An 18830-nucleotide genomic window follows, 5' to 3' on the forward strand; every position below is an offset into this window, starting at 1 on the left:
GCCTGTCTCACCTCACCTTACGTTTGAGCTACCTTCCCAGGCCGACCCTTGGAACACTTCTGGGCAACATTTGTTCTGTTTGTTTATATTGTGATTTTCATTTTAGTTGAAGTATTGTACGAGGCCTTCCGCAGTGTATTAATTCAATTTTTTAAATTTTACATAAAGGCCTTCAGCTGTGTTAAATTAAAATTTTGAGCATTGATTAATAAAAAAATTTTTTCTTAAAATTGTTCTATCTGAAATTGTTTGTAATCCAGGCCCTAAGCCGTTAATTGTTCCATGTGTTATGCGTGGCCTTCAGCCAAGGATTTGCATGAACCCCTTAATAAGACCTTCAGCCGTGTGTATTCTTTAAAGGAAAATTTGTATTAATTCAAAATTATTTATCTGACTTCTTGTCTAGGCCTTCAGCCGTTGTTTCAAATTTGTTTGTGGCCTTCAGCTGTGCAATATGTTAATATTTCCTTAATCGGGCTCCGGCTGTTCTGTTGTAAATTCAAAAGGAAATTTCTTGGTTAGAAAATTTTTTTAATTTGCTTTAATTACAGTTGTCCTTCAGACGTGTAGTGTAGGCCTTCAGCATTAAAAAAAATTACATACTACTTTTGGTTGCTTTTGATTTCTAAGCCAGGCCTTCAGTCGTTCTTGTGTTTACTGTGGTTTTGGGGCCTTAAGCCCGGCAAGCATCTCAAGTTTTCTTTAACTAAGCCTTCTGCCGCATTGTTTAATTGTGATCTTTTAAGCCAATGTGTAAGTAAGTGGTTCTTAGAAAATAAAGTTGTGAGTTTGATTGTGCTACCCACAGTAGCTGTTTGTGGCCCCATCCACGACCTTAAACTTATCCTATGCGCTCTCTGGTTACCTACCAACCAGGTTTCAAGCACTGTAAAAGGATTAACACAAGAACATGAAATGCAAATAAAGGCTTAAAATTTTCAGCTGCACATGTTCTGGTCACACAACTGATATTCTTTAGTTCTTACCTGGTAGACTTCCCAAATAAGGAAGATACTTTTATGTCAGTTACCAAGAGGTGTTAGTCGGAACATAGGCAGACTACATAAAACATAATGTATAAGTTTTAGCAAGGATGACAATGAGGTCTGTAACTCAATGTAACACGGAAATGTGCCACATGAACTGTTGAGAGTGGTAAGAGGCTGGGGATAGCGTTGTCGAAAATTCTTAAGCAAAAACCGAGCGAGATGGCGCAGTGGTTAGACACTGGAGTCGCATTCGGGAGGACGACGTTTCAATCCCGCGTCCGGCCATCCTGATTTAGGTTTTCCGTGATTTCCCTAAATCGCTCCAGGCAAATGCCGGGATAGTTCCTTTCAAAGGGCACGGCCGACTTCCTTCCCTTATCCGCTGAGACCGATGACCTCGCTGTCTGGTCTCCTTCCCCAAAACAACCCAACCCAACCCTATTAAGCAAAAACAGTTCAGTTTATCAACAGCGTAAAACATGCTCCTGTGTGACTTTCATTTACTGACCTGCACAGACAAATTATTGAATGTTTAGTGAGACAGCAAAAATTTGATAATTTTGAAAACTAGATACGCCCACAATTTGAGAATTATTCTCGAGGGAATCGTTAGTCGTAGCACAGAAAAGGGATTTACATTAGCGAGGGAGGTACGAACGGGTTATTTCCTAGTACCACATTCCACGGTTATGGTTAGTTTCACGCTCTAGGAAAAAAAGAAAGAAAGAAAGAAAAAGGAAAACCTGTCTCGCTTTAGATCGATATGTAGGAGGTAGGGGGCTTCCCTGTTGAACTGACCTGGAGAAAATTATCATTCGTATTATGTTCTGACAGTGAAATCGCATAGTTAAAGACTGCAAGCTCTTGAAAAGGGTGAGAATCACTCTCTCAATTGTTACGTACCGCGCAAGCGGCCATTTCTACACAGTCCAAGACAGCCAGGAATTATTCCGTTTTCACTTACCTCCTTTTACAACCTCGAAGAGCTGTCAAACTCCTTCGCCTTTCCTACAGTAAAAGTTGCCACAGGACTATAATAGTAATGACGTACAGCGGTTTTTTCACTTGAATGGTTATTGTTAAATAATGAACGGAAATACTCCCCTCTGCCCAAACTTTATTCAACGCTGAAAAAGTAAATAGGCCTATATCAGAATGTGACAAATCAAGATCAACTTCAACATATCTATTGTTTGTCTATAGAGATCATAATATTCCATCTGGCACCGAAATTATTTATTGTCACGTTTAAATAGGTACAAACAATCCATAGCGCATACAAAATAAGCAGCGGCCAAAGACCTCAGCGTCCAGAGAAACAAAGTATGACTTAAGGACTGATGCACACAAAACACATTTAATGACATTCCTCAACAGACTCAATAAAGGTTACAATAAGGGGGCACAAATGACTCAAGAATTCAACAATAATACACTAGTACCTAACACAATAGATAGAATGTCAAAAAATCATATCCTCTTAGTTCGTTCATGAATTAAGATAAATGCGAAGGTGAGTCAAATGAAAACCTTAAATTTCTAATAACAAATCGAAAATTCATGCCGTTATCCTGTAAGTTGGTAAGAGTGCTACAAACAGCGTGCAGAATGGCCTGTAGGTGGCAGCATAGTGCAGATGCACACATACCGTCGCAGTATCAGTATAAAGATTGCCGCCCCACTTGCGACTTGCACCAGGGAAGAACAGCGTTGAGTTATTCGGTTTTTGCGTACCGAAGGTGTGAAACGTATCGAAATTCATCGACTAATGAACGTTCAGTAAGGTGATGCATGTTTGTCACAGCAGCAAGTCTACGAATGGAGTAGGAAGTTCGCAAATGGTGTGACTTCAGTGGAAGAGGCTCTCGTCCAGGTGAGGCACAACGAGTTGTGACTCCAGAGAACACTGCAGCAGTTGAAGCCATAGTGAAGGAAAACCGCCGAGTGACACTGAATGACATTGCAGCATGTTTACAGGTTAGTCATGGGTCAGCACACCACATTGTGCAAGATGTGCTTCAGTTTCACAAAGTGTCATCAAGATGGGTGCCACGGCAGCTGACTCCTGAAATGAGAGAACGACGTGTTGATGCTTGTGAAGGACTTCTTCGGCGCTTTGAACGAGAAGGTGAGGGCTTCCTTGCAAGAATCGTTACTGGGGACGAAACCTGGGTTCACTTCCACCAACCGGAAACGAAGAGACCGAGCAAGGAATGGCACCATTCCTCATCACCAAGTGATTTCTCTATGTTTGGACCACTCAAAGACGCAATGGGAGGAAATAAGTTCTGTTCTGATGAAGAGGTACGCCACGCGGTGCACGAGTGGTTGCGCGGCCTACCAAAAGAATTTTTTTCTAAAGGAATTTACAGGGTGTTTCAAAAATGACCGGTATATTTGAAACGGCAATAGAAACTAAACGAGCAGCGATAGAAATACACCGTTTGTTGCAATATGCTTGGGACAACAGTACATTTTCAGGCAGACAAACTTTCGAAATTACAGTAGTTACAATTTTCAACAACAGATGGCGCTGCGGTCTGGGAAACTCTATAGTACGATATTTTCCACATATCCACCATGCGTAGCAATAATATGGCGTAGTCTCTGAATGAAATTACCCGAAACCTTTGACAACGTGTCTGGCGGAATGGCTTCACATGCAGATGAGATGTACTGCTTCAGCTGTTCAATTGTTTCTGGATTCTGGCGGTACACCTGGTCTTTCAAGTGTCCCCACAGAAAGAAGTCACAGGGGTTCATGTCTGGCGAATAGGGAGGCCAATCCACTCCGCCTCCTGTATGTTTCGGATAGCCCAAAGCAATCACACGATCATCGAAATATTCATTCAGGAAATTAAAGACGTCGGCCGTGCGATGTGGCCGGGCACCATCTTGCATAGACCACGAGGTGTTCGCAGTGTCGTCTAAGGCAGTTTGTACCGCCACAAATTCACGAAGAATGTCCAGATAGCGAGATGCAGTAATCGTTTCGGATCTGAAAAATGGGCCAATGATTCCTTTGGAAGAAATGGCGGCCCAGACCAGTACTTTTTGAGGATGCAGGGACGATGGGACTGCAACATGGGGCTTTTCGGTTCCCCATATGCGCCAGTTCTGTTTATTGACGAAGCCGTCCAGGTAAAAATAAGCTTCGTCAGTAAACCAAATGCTGCCCACATGCATATCGCCGTCATCAATCCTGTGCACTATATCGTTAGCGAATGTCTCTCGTGCAGCAATGGTAGCGCCACTCGGAAGCGAGGAGTGGTGTCCAGGCCAGAAGTGTACAGCTTCCGCTTTTAGCCTGCCAAGGTTGCCTATTAGCCAGGCAGGCAAGCTGCCCCACGCTGTCAGCTAAGTAGCAGCTTATTCTGTACACTTTCATTGTGATGTCATGAGTAGGGTTCGGAGGCAGATGAAAAGTCCTTATTTACTCGTATGTCGCAAGACGAGGCTGAATGAAATATATGTATTTCACCGTAGGCCAGAAAATGGTGGATATTAGTTGTCCTTTTCTTTCTTTTCGGCTTTTATCGGACTTATTTGTTTATTTCGATATGAACCGTTTTCTCCGCAACTTCACCCTCTTTCGACTAGTACTGGCTATTTTCAGTTCGAACCATGATCAGGTCACCTCTAATACATGTTTTCTGCAGAAATGAGAACCGCCTCCAAAAAGTCGAGCTCCACTGCATCTAAGAACCTGAAGATATGTATTATACTGCGAGGCCAACTAAAGTAAGGTTCTGGAAGTCTATTTTCTGTAACCTTAGTGTGATCCAGCCAAATATGACCTCAGTGTTACCTATTTTAATTACTTTTTCCAGGATGTGCAAAGCGCGTTCGCTGGATTCATTTTAAATAGCCAAAATAGTTCATTTTTTTAATTCTCCAAATGCATTTTAGCAAACACGAAATTCATTTTTCATATAATGTTATATGTCTGAGAGAAGAAGCCTTCCTTTCATACTAAGCTTTTTTCGCATCTACGTTGCATATCACCAGATCGTGGTTTTTAATATCCACTGAGTCATACTTTTTTCCTATTGCAGTCAATGTCTGCCCTGATTTAGAAAGACTATATACTGACTGATAAATGGCCACAAGTCCTTAGCACACATTTCCAAACACTTGGCTGTCACTAAGTCTTTGTCCTCTTTCAAAATATTTGCGCGCTAGGACATTGCTGATCAGATTCATGTCAAGGTTTCCGAATGAGTTTTTAGCAACTTTTTTACAGCATTTGCATTGTGAGACACCTACCGATTTATTTTAAGCTGCCTCATTAACAAACGACAGCTTTTCGCTTGCTGGGCTTAGGCTCTGTCTCGTGACTAGTATATATTTTGAAAGGGTACAGTACCGCCCGACATTGAAAATAGGTACAACATACTTCATTATTCTTGTCTGAACAACATATTTTTTCTAATAATAACTCAATTTCAATTAATACAGCGAAGCCGGATACCAGTGTGGGAAAGAATGACAATTTATTTATTTAATTGATCACATGTGCACTCCCACAAAATAAATCCCTACATCCAGTTTGGTGAGATCTGTGAAATGAATGAATGTATGGTCGTCTGATAACCACAGATAGTGAATGTGAATATATGATCATCTTTGAGATGATCCTTTGGCCCCCTTTGGTGAGACCAAAGAGATGAAATTTACCTGAGCTTTGAGCGCCTGAAATGTGGCTGACCAATGCGGTAGCAAGGTGCTCCCCCACTTCAGCAGAGGTGCGAGAGGACCTGAAGAACGGCCATGTTTCAGCACTCTGCCGCTGGATCTTGTGCTGTTAAGACCTGTCTTGGGTGTGCTCCGTAAAGACAAAAGAGTGGAGACATGGTATGCATGTGGAATATTTAAGAGTAGTTTGAAATAATAAATTCTCTATTTCAGGAACTTTTGTGGGGAGAATTAAATGTCAGGCAGGTAATATTAATGGGATCGTAGTAATCTTTGGAAGTGACCAACGGTCACAATGAAACCACGTGTAGCAATAAGTTGAAATACTTCCGTGTGCTTAAGTTAAGCTGAATTACTAGCGTGTGTACTATAAGTTGAAATATTTAAGAAATAGCGTGTACAGGACTTGAAATTAGAGGCGAGTACTTCCACGTGGTGAGTACTGTGTGGGTCTCAATCTGTGTATGAGACAAAGGATAAAGAGAAGTACTCGTCCATGGTATCAGTTGAGGACTCGTGTGTGTGATGAATATGTTCTTAATATTACTTTGCGTCATATGTTTCCGTGTGACGCTTGATTCAAACCATAATACTCTGAGAGAGAAGCAAGGTGAGTCAGCCGTCTATCCAGCAACGCCACTTGGCTTGCATTGCACAGGAAGACGTGCATATATCTCCAGAGTTCATAGTAGGAAAGTAGAATTATGAAGTGGGGCAGTGTCGTGTGAAACTGGGATAAATATTAATTGAAGTGGGAAAGCTGAAAGTGGTAATGTTGTGACTATTCCCTGTGTTGTATTTCATGTTGTAGTGTGGTGTATGTCATGTAATTTAAGTTTGTGTGGTTTGCATGGGAGAGTAGCAAGGTAGTTTGAGAGGTAGTGGGTTATGCGTGTTCCTTTTGTACCGCTCGGTCGGGAGGAAAGTTTCGAGATGATGATTGTGAGAGTCGAAGTGTGAGATATAATAAAAGATCCACCATCCTATCCAGAAAGTGCACTGTAGCGTTAAATAATTACGAGACCATAAGATAGAGAATCACCAATGTAAAGCCATGCCCACTGGGCGGAATTTCTCATGTGTTATTGTTGTAGGTTATAGAATTTTTGTGTTTAGGTTATAGAATTTATCGGAATAAATAAGATAGTGAAAAGAAAAAGATTGGTGGCCTTTTCCTTCGAATTGTATGTTGTCATGATATCCAGAATTTATAATGTGTGCGCCATTCATATTCAGTGCGATGGCCACGTGTTGATAAAAGCCGTTAAATAAAAAAAAAGAAAATGTGGTATTGCCATTGCGTAGTGAACAGTCAGAGTTCTGTAAATTACTGTTGGTCAGATGTGCGTTTCCGTTGCGTATTATTCATATAGGAGGATAATTGGTAACTTAATTGTGAGTACGAGAGTTCATGTTACTCGATAAATAAGAATTAATCCACTCGCTTGGCAGACCACTCATCTTGCAGGCCTGACTGCTTGATGCCACAGTATGAGCAAGGCATGTGGGTGCCTCTCAATTTCTCAATTCTTAAATTCTCTACAATCTCCTTTATCTTTGGATGGTCCATCCTGCTGCTCCCACCGCTACGATAAATGAGCTTCAGTGGAAATTCCTACGCATACATACGCCTGGCTAGTGGATTGATAGCTCAACCTGTTGGCAGAGGCATCTGACTGAACGGGTCCAGTGATGCTTGCCAGGCTTGCGGAAACCCAGGCTGGTCTGCTTTGACCACTGCACGTTAGTACACATGCACTCTTGTTTCTCTGGTGCGGCAGGTTGAACTGCTTTACTGGTTGCGGCGGGCACGGGGCAGGCAGGATGGAAGGAGAATTTGTACACCTCTGGTCCAAGCAGAGCCGATGGCTGTCTGACGTCCGAAATGGAATCGACCACATCTTCTGGGAGGGAGCCAGCGGTGGGCCGCGGTGGAAAGTGGCTGACAAGACTTTGGGACGTCGCCGGAGACTATGGACTGGCGCGACGGCCGAGCTTGTTTCTTATAGGCAGAGCTGGCCCAGGATGTATCGGTGTCAGTGTGGGTCCCTATGGCGTAGGGCAGGTGGCTAATGTCGTCATCAGCTACAAGCAGCCACGGTGGAGCAGTTGGAGGTGGGAATCGTCCGGAAAACGGAACACTACTAGCAGCTTGCAGGGCGAAGACCGCCTCCTGGGGAGCGAATCGGGGAGCTTGTAGCGTTGCAGCGAGGCAGCCTGGCGGACGAAGAGCCGAGGCTGATACGGCATTTGCTGTCAACATGGGGCATCGTTCCGGCTGGAACAGCGGACGGTGCTGTGCTTCACGAATCAAGGAATATAGCGCAGCCAGAAGCGAAGAGCTGGCTGCTATGGCAGGTTTCCTGGCATGATACAAAGAGAAGTGTGTGTTCGCTATGATAAGTACTGACTGTAGTGCATACGAGTGATGCAGGGCTGTCACACTTGAGTTGCCTATTGATTACGCGGTGAAACGCAGGAGGCCGGTGTTGGCGTAGTGTATTCAACTGAATGAACACTGCTTGAAGGAAATTTCCGTAGTGAAAATCAGACAGTCATTGCTGTTGGGTTTCATTGTTTTGCCGTTCCGATATTCTGTGAGCTACGAAATACACTATAAGATCTACCTATGTCCGCACAAGATAATTAATGTTTTCCATTGTATATTGATATAACGTTGTCCTTATTCGCCTAGCAGTTCTATGTCTCGTGAAAGAATTTAAAAAAATGAAAAAAGAGAAAAAAAGAAAGAATAAATGTATGAGAAATTATTTGAAATTGTTTCCACTGAAACTTCTATAATGTATCTTGATTCATAATCAGTTGCAACCGCCAGTTTTCGGTAAAGTGATCCGTTATGCGTGGTTTGGCGCGACATTGTTGCCAACGCGTGAGATCTTTAGCAACGTTAACGATATTGCTTTCCCGAGTGAGATTCATATGAAGAAATATCACTGCGGCAAACCTGGCTCTGCGCAGTATTCGTGGTATTCCAAATTTCTATTCTTAGCAGGTTTCTACAATCGGTATCATCCAAGGGAACGCACCTTCCTAGAGAATAAACATAATAATAAAATATAAGAATTAATGTAAGAGTTGATATAAAATGAAATATAAGAATATGTGAATTTAAAAAGATTGTAACCCTTGAAAATACCATGCACACACATAGTGTATAATAAATTAGCTGATACCCGCTGCTTCGCTCGCGTATCAGTAGATGGTAATTATGAGTGATGATGAGTAAGTAAGCCAGTAATTTTACGAGATGTCTGTGTATGTAGTGGTGTAGAGACGTATGTACAAAAAATGTATGCAATGCCGGTATGCAGGTACATAGTGTACGTGTTTCTATTATTTTGATGTATATCGAATCTGAAAGCATGCATTATCTAATTATATTTAAAAAATCTCGATTCATTAATTCACGCAGAAGTAAAGTTTTTAGAGGTTTCTCTAGCTCGCTTCGTACTGGTTGTGAGAATTTGCCATCCGAGCAACACATACCAACAGTTTCTCCCTCCCATTTTAATGCGTTATGGTGCCTACATTTTTGATCCATCCCCCTGTGTGATTTTTTTCCGTACTGTTTTCGAGTTAATAAAACTGTTCAACCATATTCCCAGCGTGTGATTGAGCACTTATTAAGTACAGGCAGCACTGTATGCAATCTAACTTTCCCGTCACACGCAAATTTTAAAGCAACAAAAAACTTAATCGAGGAGCATGACACTCAGCGGCTAAAATGTGACGTGTTTGTGACTAACATTGTAAAGGAAGTACTGGAATATACGCTGTAGAGGATTGTATGAACATTTCATTCATTACGTTGAGTCGTGTTACATAGAACATATCAAAAAATGAAAGCATTTTCACAAATATGATAAACTTCAAAAGACAAAGAGTAAATAGGTCCTTCAAAGAGTAATTATTGTTCCATATTGCGCGTTATAGTCTTCAAATCAATAAATATGTTGTACTACACACATTATAAAGTAGCCTATATACTTTCTCAGCTTTCGAGCTACCTCCATACCAGCTTTTAACAAAATCAGTTCCGTGGTTTAGTCGTGAAAGCACAACAGGCAGAGTTACTTTTGCATTTATAATATTAGTATGGATAACGCGGATGTATGGCACTGTGAAAGCCGGTTGTAATTTTACAGTTATTACACACATCTAAAAAAGATGTGCATCACCCGGTTCTCAGAACTCCTGAAGATAGACCTTGACTGTGGATATTGTATCACAGACACAGTCAGTCCCTTTGACTGTTCAGAGATGTAACTAAACCCGCCCAACGATGTAAACAGCCATGCATGAGCAGCGCCTATTAGACGGCGGGGGTCCTACAGCCGATCAGTTCCAGTCACTCCACTAGGAAGGAGGAACGTGGCTCGTGTTGTCTCTAGTTTAACCATGCCTAGACGGTCAATACCGCGGTCCTATTACTTTGTGCCAGGAAGGGCTCTCAACAGGGGAAGTGGCCAGGCGTCTCGGAGCGAACCAAGGCGATGATGTTGTTCGGACATGGAGGAGGTACAGAGAGTCATCGACAGTAATTACATAACCAATAAAAAAATCATGATGTAACAGCATAATCTACCACTGTAAGATACTTTGTTCTTCCTTTGCCTATTCTGTTGGGCACAAGTGGTTATGAACCATTTTGTAACACCATACTACTTTGGTTTTGGTACTATTCCCAGCTTAGTGGAGACTGGAAAACGTTAATAAGATAGTAAACCTGCGATGTCTTGAATTGCAGTACTCGCTGTGAGAATAGGAATACGAGGTGGTGAAAAAGGCCCCTGTCTGCCGGATGTCAGAGCCGATCGCTACATAGTAGTTGTATTGTTGCTTATAAATGAAGAATTTGTGGAGAATAATCGTCAGTCAGTTAGCCTGTCATCTGCTTTAGATTAGGACTTGCTGCGAACTAAAACCTACTGACTTTCTTTGATTATTTTCTTGCTGTATATTCCCAAAAGTCTAACAAATATGCTCAAGGAATGTACATTGCAATGCTTTAATACTTCTGTGGACTTGCAGTGAGCTACACCAACAAAAGTTGTGTCTTCCATGAAAATTGTTTTCACAATAAAACGGTTAGATAATTTAATAACTTTGTTCCTAAATATGAAAATAGCCATAGTCTACAAATACCCATGCCAGACTCCGCAGTGTAGACTCATCTCACTCTGGAGCAGCTTCCAATGGTCTTGTCATCAGCGTGACTGACACCGAACGATGAGATCCCAAAGTCGATTCCTGGTACCTCTGGCTGTCTGGGATGGGAATGTGTTGAATGTGCCTTCCTCAGCCTCATGAATGCAAATGAGGAGGAGCTTGAATAAATACGCAGAACATTGACATGCACGCACCCCAGAATGCGATAAATCGAACGGTTTGTAGCATGGTAGAATTCACTTGATATTCTATTATTTACCTGAGCTCTAATTACAGAATCCATATACTTGATTGAAACTGTTAGATCTTATCATGCAATAAAATATCATCCCGTGACAAATTTTCATTTTCCTTTTCACAATATTATCGTTATCTTGATAAATGTGTCCTTTTCTCTGTCACTGCAGTTTTTACAAAACGATCTCCTAAATGAACCAGTTACCACTGCCTGTTTGTTAGCCACACCAGAGGTTAAATCATCAGTGGGGCACCTATCATGATAGAATATATGACGTTCTATTTGCACCTTGAGCAAACAGTACGTGAAACCGAGGAAGCAGCAAAGGAAACCAAGGAAATATTTGGAAGGAGAATTAAAGTTCAGAGAGAAGAAATAAAAACATTGTTTGCCAATGACATTGTAATTCTTTCAAAGAGAGTAAAGGACTTGGATGAACAGCCGACGGAAAATAGGCCATAAGATGAACATTGGCAAAATTAAAACAAGGTTGATGGAATGTAGCTGAGTTAAATCAGGCGATGCTGAGGGAATCTGGTTAGGAAAGAAGACTCTAAAAGTAGTATACGGGTTTTGCTATGTGGGCAGTAAAACAATTGATAATGGTGCAAGTAGAGGACATATAAAGTGCAAACTAGCAACAGTAAGAAAAACATCTCTGAAAGAGAATAATTAAATCGAGTCTAACATAAATGTATATTACTAAACATTCAAATAATCTTCAAAAATTCTCACAAAAAAAAAAAAATGAATTAACTGGATAGACATATACAGAAATTGTATGTTGTGAAATTTAAATAGAAATTACAGTGCCTGTGCATACAATTAAAGTCAGTCTATCTGTCGTTAATCTGAGTCTGTTCTACACAGTTTTGCAGTGCAAGTTTAATTTTAGTTTTGTTATTTCATTTCCTACTGCATATTAGTGTTTTGGGTTTCAATTAATTAGCTTCTCTAGATTTAATGACAATCGCGACAATCGGAGTTTGTAAGTATGCTTTCGTTATTGGTACCTGTCTGCTGTCAGAGACGTATTTCTGAGCACATACTTATGGCTGAAGGCAGTTGGGCGGTAGCAGAACGCTATGTGAAAATCTCTGGACCGCGCTTCCTCGCTGATCTGTTTGTGAAACGGCTGGGAAAATCTCGGTTTCTGCACTTCATATTTAATAAAATTGAGTTGAGAATTGATGCGACCAAGATTCCGCTCCAAACGATAGCTCGTCGTACAGTAAACATTTCATAGAACACGTGGGAGGGTCCTTGATTGGTTTTAATGAGGTATTTTGTAGAAAGTGCAAATGTTAATGACGACAACGAAACCCTCACTATTATGTGTATTTGGTTGGCAGGGTGCGCATTCATCCCAAAATTCACTTTCCGCAAATCACGCACTATACTCTAATAAAAAATTAAACATAGTCCATTATCTGCGAAAGTCAACGCAATAGTCACTGATTCAGTTGAACAGTATGTTTATTTATATAAGACTATACAGCCTACAGTTGCAGGTTAACTTTATCGTTTACCTAATATAATTTTCTAGCCCATTATAATGTTAACTTGTTGCACGTTCTGAAGAAGACGTTATTAATAACGTTGAAACCTAGGTAAACGATAAAGTTAACCTGCAACTGTTGGCTGTATATTCTTATATAAACAATTTCAGTTGCTGTCGCTGCAAAAAAATATTAAAAATTATGTATGTTTATTTCCTACAGTCCACGTACGCCTTTCCCTTCAGTGACGAATAATATAACGCGGAAATTCATTATCCGCTACACCCTCCTATCATTCCAAAAAGTTATTCAGAATTCTTCAGACTCGACATAGTTTCGTCCGCCATTGGACAATTTTCGATCTATTCTGTTCTTTCTCCATCTTGCAAATCTAAATCAGAAATTTAATTCCGATCCTTCTGTCTTTCAGTCGGCTTCTCTACTTTCTTGATACATCTCCATAGTCTTTGAATAATTTATATCGAAACTTTCCTAAGGAAAAGTACACCAACGCGTTCTACTATGACGCCATTACACAGTCTCTGATACAATCTTCATTTCACTGACAGGTTCCCAAAGTAACTCCCTTTCACCTCCTTCCAGTTGCAATATTTCCTTCAGCACTCTTCTCCGCACGCCACGGTCTAAACATAGCTTCAAAGTATTTCTTTCTTCTCGTTACCTCCATCAACATCTATTCGCCATCAGCGCACTATCAACTGTCTTCCGTCTCCTACCTCGATTATGAAACACTGGTATTAATTTTGACCTAACGGGCATGGTATTTGATTACCATGGAAGTAAAAAAAAAGGCAATTGTTACTGCGTAACAAACTTAAAGGCGACGTCCGCCATCTTACATAGCCCAAAACATTAGGTCCACAGCATTTATACCTCCATGGTTCACAGTGGAGATACTTCCCCGTGACATCACCCTGGCATGCCAGTGTCCATTTTTTACCGTTGAGGTATCTATCGACTTTCGTGGTCTTACCACAAATATCATCTGGTGCTTTGATTGTGTGGAGACGTAGTTGCTTCATAAAAAATGCCAGCTTGCGTCGTTTATAGGAGTACTAACGATCCGATCGTAATCTATAGTTGAAAGAAATCACATTTCATTCGTAAATGGTGATGGATAGGAATTGCAGATTAATGTGTGTATCTTTAATAAAAAAAATCCAAAAAAGCTTCCATCACGGAAGCATATTTACAAAAATTGAGTGGAAGAAATGTTATAAAATGACTCGTTTCGTATCAGTACTATTTATCGTGCAAATGATACACGTCACATGAAACTAACTAACTATTAGTATATCACAGAGCATGGTGTAAGTTTTATAGGCGTATACACTTTCAAAAGCTCAAAATGAAATTCAAAAGTAAAATCAACCAGATGATCAAAGTAGACATACATTCCAGTTGTGATATATTTGGTTATTCCTGAAAAACTGATAGAATTACTGGCGAGAAATATTCTGGGAAATAGCAAATAGGCTACTGCTCGAACAGTAGGCCTACATGTTACGCAGCTTAGGACACCATTACCAAAAAAGACTTACATACATGTTAAAGCAAAATATCTATTTTACGGGGTCTAAACGTGTTAGATCTTTCTCTTAATAACATTTATAGTACTGCACAATGTTGGAACGTGTTTAAAAAAATTATATCGTTCTTTTACGCTGTTACTGTTATTGGTCGCACACTGAATGACACATCATAGGTAAGATTTCAAATTGGGCGTATGTGTAAACTACAGTGAAAATAATGTACTGACAATCAAATAAAACAGGAATTCTATTCTGTGTGAAGGTATATCTCTATGAAATTATGTTTCTGTGACGTTTCAATAATCGTTCACTGTGTTGCTGTCCATGAGATACGATAGCATGCCTTGTTTCTTTCCTCACTACACACGTTTGTGGGCTAACAAATATCACGTAGGAAAGTTTTTTACAAACGTAAACATTAAACATGTAGTGCATACGTACTGAAAGCTGCAAATGTAGCGAACAAGAAGCAGTACCAATAAGCAATCAAGCATTGGTTTCGGAGTTCCAGTTTCCTTTGCTATCGATACAAATACAGTAGAACTAAATGGAATGCGAAAGTCTCCTTCTCAAATGTCATCCTTCTCTTCTTGGTTATTCGAAATATAACACACACACACACACACACACACACACACAAAACAAATTACATTAACGAGCCCAAACGCGTCGTAACACTGCAGAAAATACGCATTCAAGAACAGGAAAACGTTTGAAATTATCTTCCTGACACTATGTGATTCATGTAAGCACTGTAATTTTTAGTATTTAAAACAGCTGTTGCATGTATACGAGGGAAAGAAAGAACAAGAAGCAATCGTAAACAGTAGTCTGCTAATGTTTTGGGCTATTTAAGACGTCGGCAGACCCTGACCACTTTGGCTTCAAAACAACTTACAAATCTACAGCGCCATCCCTCTTCTTTTTTAATCTCCATGACAGTTACACATATCATAAAATTTACATTGCGTACATAAACATTACTAAAAAGTACAATTAAAAGATTAAATTTACAAATAAAGTTTCGTACGTTCGGATACATTCATTCATATTTTAAATTCGTATGAACAAAATCGGCAGGTACTAACCTCGCACTGAAAACAAATACATTGAAGAAAATAGAGATCATTGTTGAACTAACACATAGCAATTACCTAAGGCGAAAATCTCCGTACATGAAGTGCTACCTTATATGGAAGTGACACGTCCACGACAAACACTTCACACAAGACGACAGTAGAAGTTCTGTGAATGAAGTGCTATAGAATAATGCTGAAATCACATGGGTAGATCGGATACTTAGTGAAGAGGTACTGAACCGAAATGGAGGATAAAGAAGATTATGGCAAAACGTCACTAAAAGATAGGACACAGAGGCATCAAGGAATAGCCAGTTTGGCTATGGAAGGAAGTATGGGCGAGAAAAATTGTAGGCAGAGACCTATGCGTCAATAAAGAAAGTAGGTTAAAATGGAAGTAGGTTGCAACAGTTGTAAATGAAGCGATGAAGCGTCTCGCACATGCACAGGACAGATTAACGAGGAGTACTGTATCAAACCAGTCTAACATGTATGTGTGGGTGTCTGTTCTTTCGGACATGTCGGAAGCAATAGACATCATGTGTTCTTATAATTGATGCGCCTCAATGCACAATGAACCCACCACCTCTAGTGCGGGTGCACAATTACATTCGGCCTCCCGTGGACATCTCAAAGTGGTGAGTATGGTGGACATGGACGACAACTGCTCTATAGGTGGGAACATGGGTGGGCCGAGGGGCGTGCCGAGATAGTCCTAGAAATGACAATAAGCACTCTGTACGTATGGCGCAATGGTTAATGCAACTGCCTCGGGTTTGACTCCCAGTCCGATACACATTTTCACTTGTTGCCGCTGGTTCCGCATGAAATCCCAATGCATCTGACATCAAAATTTCCTTCCATTTCCTAACCTTTCTCCCCTCCTCCAACTTCAGTTTACATGATATTTAACATTTTTGGCTATTTGAAAGTGCCTTGGACTACTGGTTATCTACCTGTACAGTACCGGTATGTTACACAATCGATTCGCGACGTATTCTACTGGAATTCTCTACTTCACCGCTGCTGATAACTGCAATAAGTAATGCATTATTGAAAACAATTCTCTTCAAAGTTCACGTGCATAAATTAAGATACAACTATAGTGTGTTAACTGTAAGACGGCAGAGTTGTGAGGGGAGTGCGGGGAGAGGAGGAAGCAAGCATTGGTTGGCGAGGGGAGAGGAGCCGTTGGGAGGGGGGACAAGGCACGCCTACCAGTTGCAGTGCTGGCACTACAAATTGCGCGTCATGCTTACACGAAAGCAGACGAATGGCTTGGAAGTAAAACTCGCTTTAAATGTTGTTCGTAAACGAAACTGAAATCGTCATGTAAATTATATAAATGAATGTATGTATGTTTGTCTACTATGCACTCACAAACCATTCATCCGATTGCAATGAAACATTGGTGAGTTGTTCTCCGAACGCCCGAAAAGAGTAATAGACAATGTTTCAACAGTTAGGTTACTGTTGCATGCGTAGTGCAATTGATTAGGTAAAGGCTTGTCATGCAGCGGACCGGGGTTTGATTCCCACTGCTCGCAATTTTTTATTTCATCCCCCGCAATGTTAAACTATTAATTATAAAATTTAAATATACTTAAACAGGTCATATAGTATAACGTAACTGTCAATCTCTATATATACAAATGAATGTATGTATGTCTGCCCTGTGTGCGTTTTGAATTTGGAAATGTACTGTAATATGAATGTGTTTCGAAATAATACAGTAATCAGTGGTGTTTCCATACAAAGCAATATGGTAGCAAGGAAAAATGAAATATGAGGTAATTCGGACGAAATAGGGGGCTCCTTCAAAGTGATCGCAAACAAAATATATGCAATGGAAACTCACCTTTTCTTTCTAGGCGTTTCTGGTGATACGCCAGGATGATTCTTGGAAAACTATTTGAATCTTCCAATGCTACGCATGCTTTGTCCTGTGTATGTAGCAGCTCTCACTGAAGATTTGTAAATGGGGTGAAGCAATTTTTTCTGCTCCCTTCCCCTTTCGCAGCATTCAATCGCACGCAATATAATTTTGCGAGCATCGCTACGTAATACTGGTTTCCTTCTACCGTTAGGGGTTGTTGGCGACTCCCGAGATGGGCCAGCAACTGCCTCTTCACTCATTTTGATAATGTTTTGCACAACTGCACAATAAAAACACGCAGAACAGTACAGCGCAAAACAATAACGAAGCAGACGACAATGGCTACCTTGTACAACACAGTCAGCTACATAATGTTGGCAGCAGTCGAAACTGCCTGCCTACCGAAGCCTCCTGACGTTTACCGACTTCTACCGATTCAGGACTAGGGAGAGGTCTGCCATCTAAAAGTTTACACACTGTATGTGCACTGCGTGCTGCTGATTGCTTGTCATTACCACGGACCTGCAAATCATTTCTTTCTCTGTCTCTGTCTCTCTCTCGCTTTTTCGATCTCTCTTTCATTCTTACTCACATCTCAAAGTACGAAAATCATAATTAAGCCAGGCACATTAAGAGCAAATTGTGTAGTTTATATTCACTACAGCTCCATTATGCAATTAAAGCATTTCGGCATCTTACGGTATCTTTGTCATTTATTTATTTTTCATTTTTTACCTGACTAGGGCAGATCAAATTTGAATAATGTCTTTTTCGTTTACAGGGTGGCATAATACCAGCTATTCAGACGACTGTTTGTAGGTGGGCACCAGACCACGAAAGGAGCCTGTTCTCCATTATTTTCTTAGGTAAGCGTCAAGGAGCCTGTTTTCCATTATTTTCCTAGGTAAGCGTGAAGGAGCGTGGATTCCGTTATTTTCCTAAGTGTCAACAAACCGTGTTGTAACTTTCTTTCAGTAAACATAATATATCCCATAAGCATGTGGTATTAAATTGTTGTTGACGATATGTGCTTTCAGCAACACAGTCGTATAACTAATAACATAATGTTGCTCTGCTGGATATTTTCTAGAGAGTTAAACTCAGTGATTACTAAATGATGATCTATTTGCCAACCACAGATGCACGACAAAGTCGTTGATGGGATGCTGCTCACCCAATACTTGTGTTGTTGTTCTGTTATTCTTTTCACTTTATTGAATTACTAATCCTTGATGTGTCATTAATATTGTGAATACTCATACACAACAGAATAGGCGAATGGATGTCGGCAACACATCCCATCTACGGAGACGTAATCTGGGATCTTCCCCACTGTCCTCAACGCCCACACATTGAGCCTGGTCCAGTGTACCGGAGATTTCTTCCATCTACCTAGTTCATTTGCTCCTGTGCAAAGAGTGCTCATAGTAACTCAAACCATTGTTTTCCCAGTACTGCTTTAACTTGACTTCACGGGTTATGTACTGTATTTACATATACTTTTAAAGCAGTTACTAGGATTACAGACTCGAGCCTAAAAACCGAAATGATATGAGATGTCCACCAAATTTTGAAACAGATGTACGACGAGCGTTCAGCAAGTAATGCATCATATTTTTTTTTTCTGAGAGCAGGTTGGTTTTATTCAGAATTCCAATATACCATATTATTCACCTCGGCTACAAACTCTGCTTTTCAACATGCTCTCGGT

The 18830-nt window shown here is 40.6% G+C and overlaps 1 protein-coding gene across 3 annotated transcripts in view; it reads left to right on the top strand.

Annotated features, from left to right (window-relative positions):
* LOC126251756 (sialin-like) overlaps nucleotides 1-18830 on the top strand; it is a 134373-nt gene that overhangs the window by 40250 nt on the left and 75293 nt on the right. For all 3 annotated transcript variants that reach the window (XM_049952372.1, XM_049952371.1, XM_049952370.1), the window contains one exon: nucleotides 17901-17985. In XM_049952372.1, coding sequence (XP_049808329.1) covers nucleotides 17901-17985 — 85 coding nt within the window. The remainder of the gene's footprint in view (nucleotides 1-17900; nucleotides 17986-18830) is intronic.

The sequence above is a fragment of the Schistocerca nitens genome, chromosome 4, assembly GCF_023898315.1.
Source record: "Schistocerca nitens isolate TAMUIC-IGC-003100 chromosome 4, iqSchNite1.1, whole genome shotgun sequence".
NCBI classification, from domain to species: domain Eukaryota; kingdom Metazoa; phylum Arthropoda; class Insecta; order Orthoptera; family Acrididae; genus Schistocerca; species Schistocerca nitens.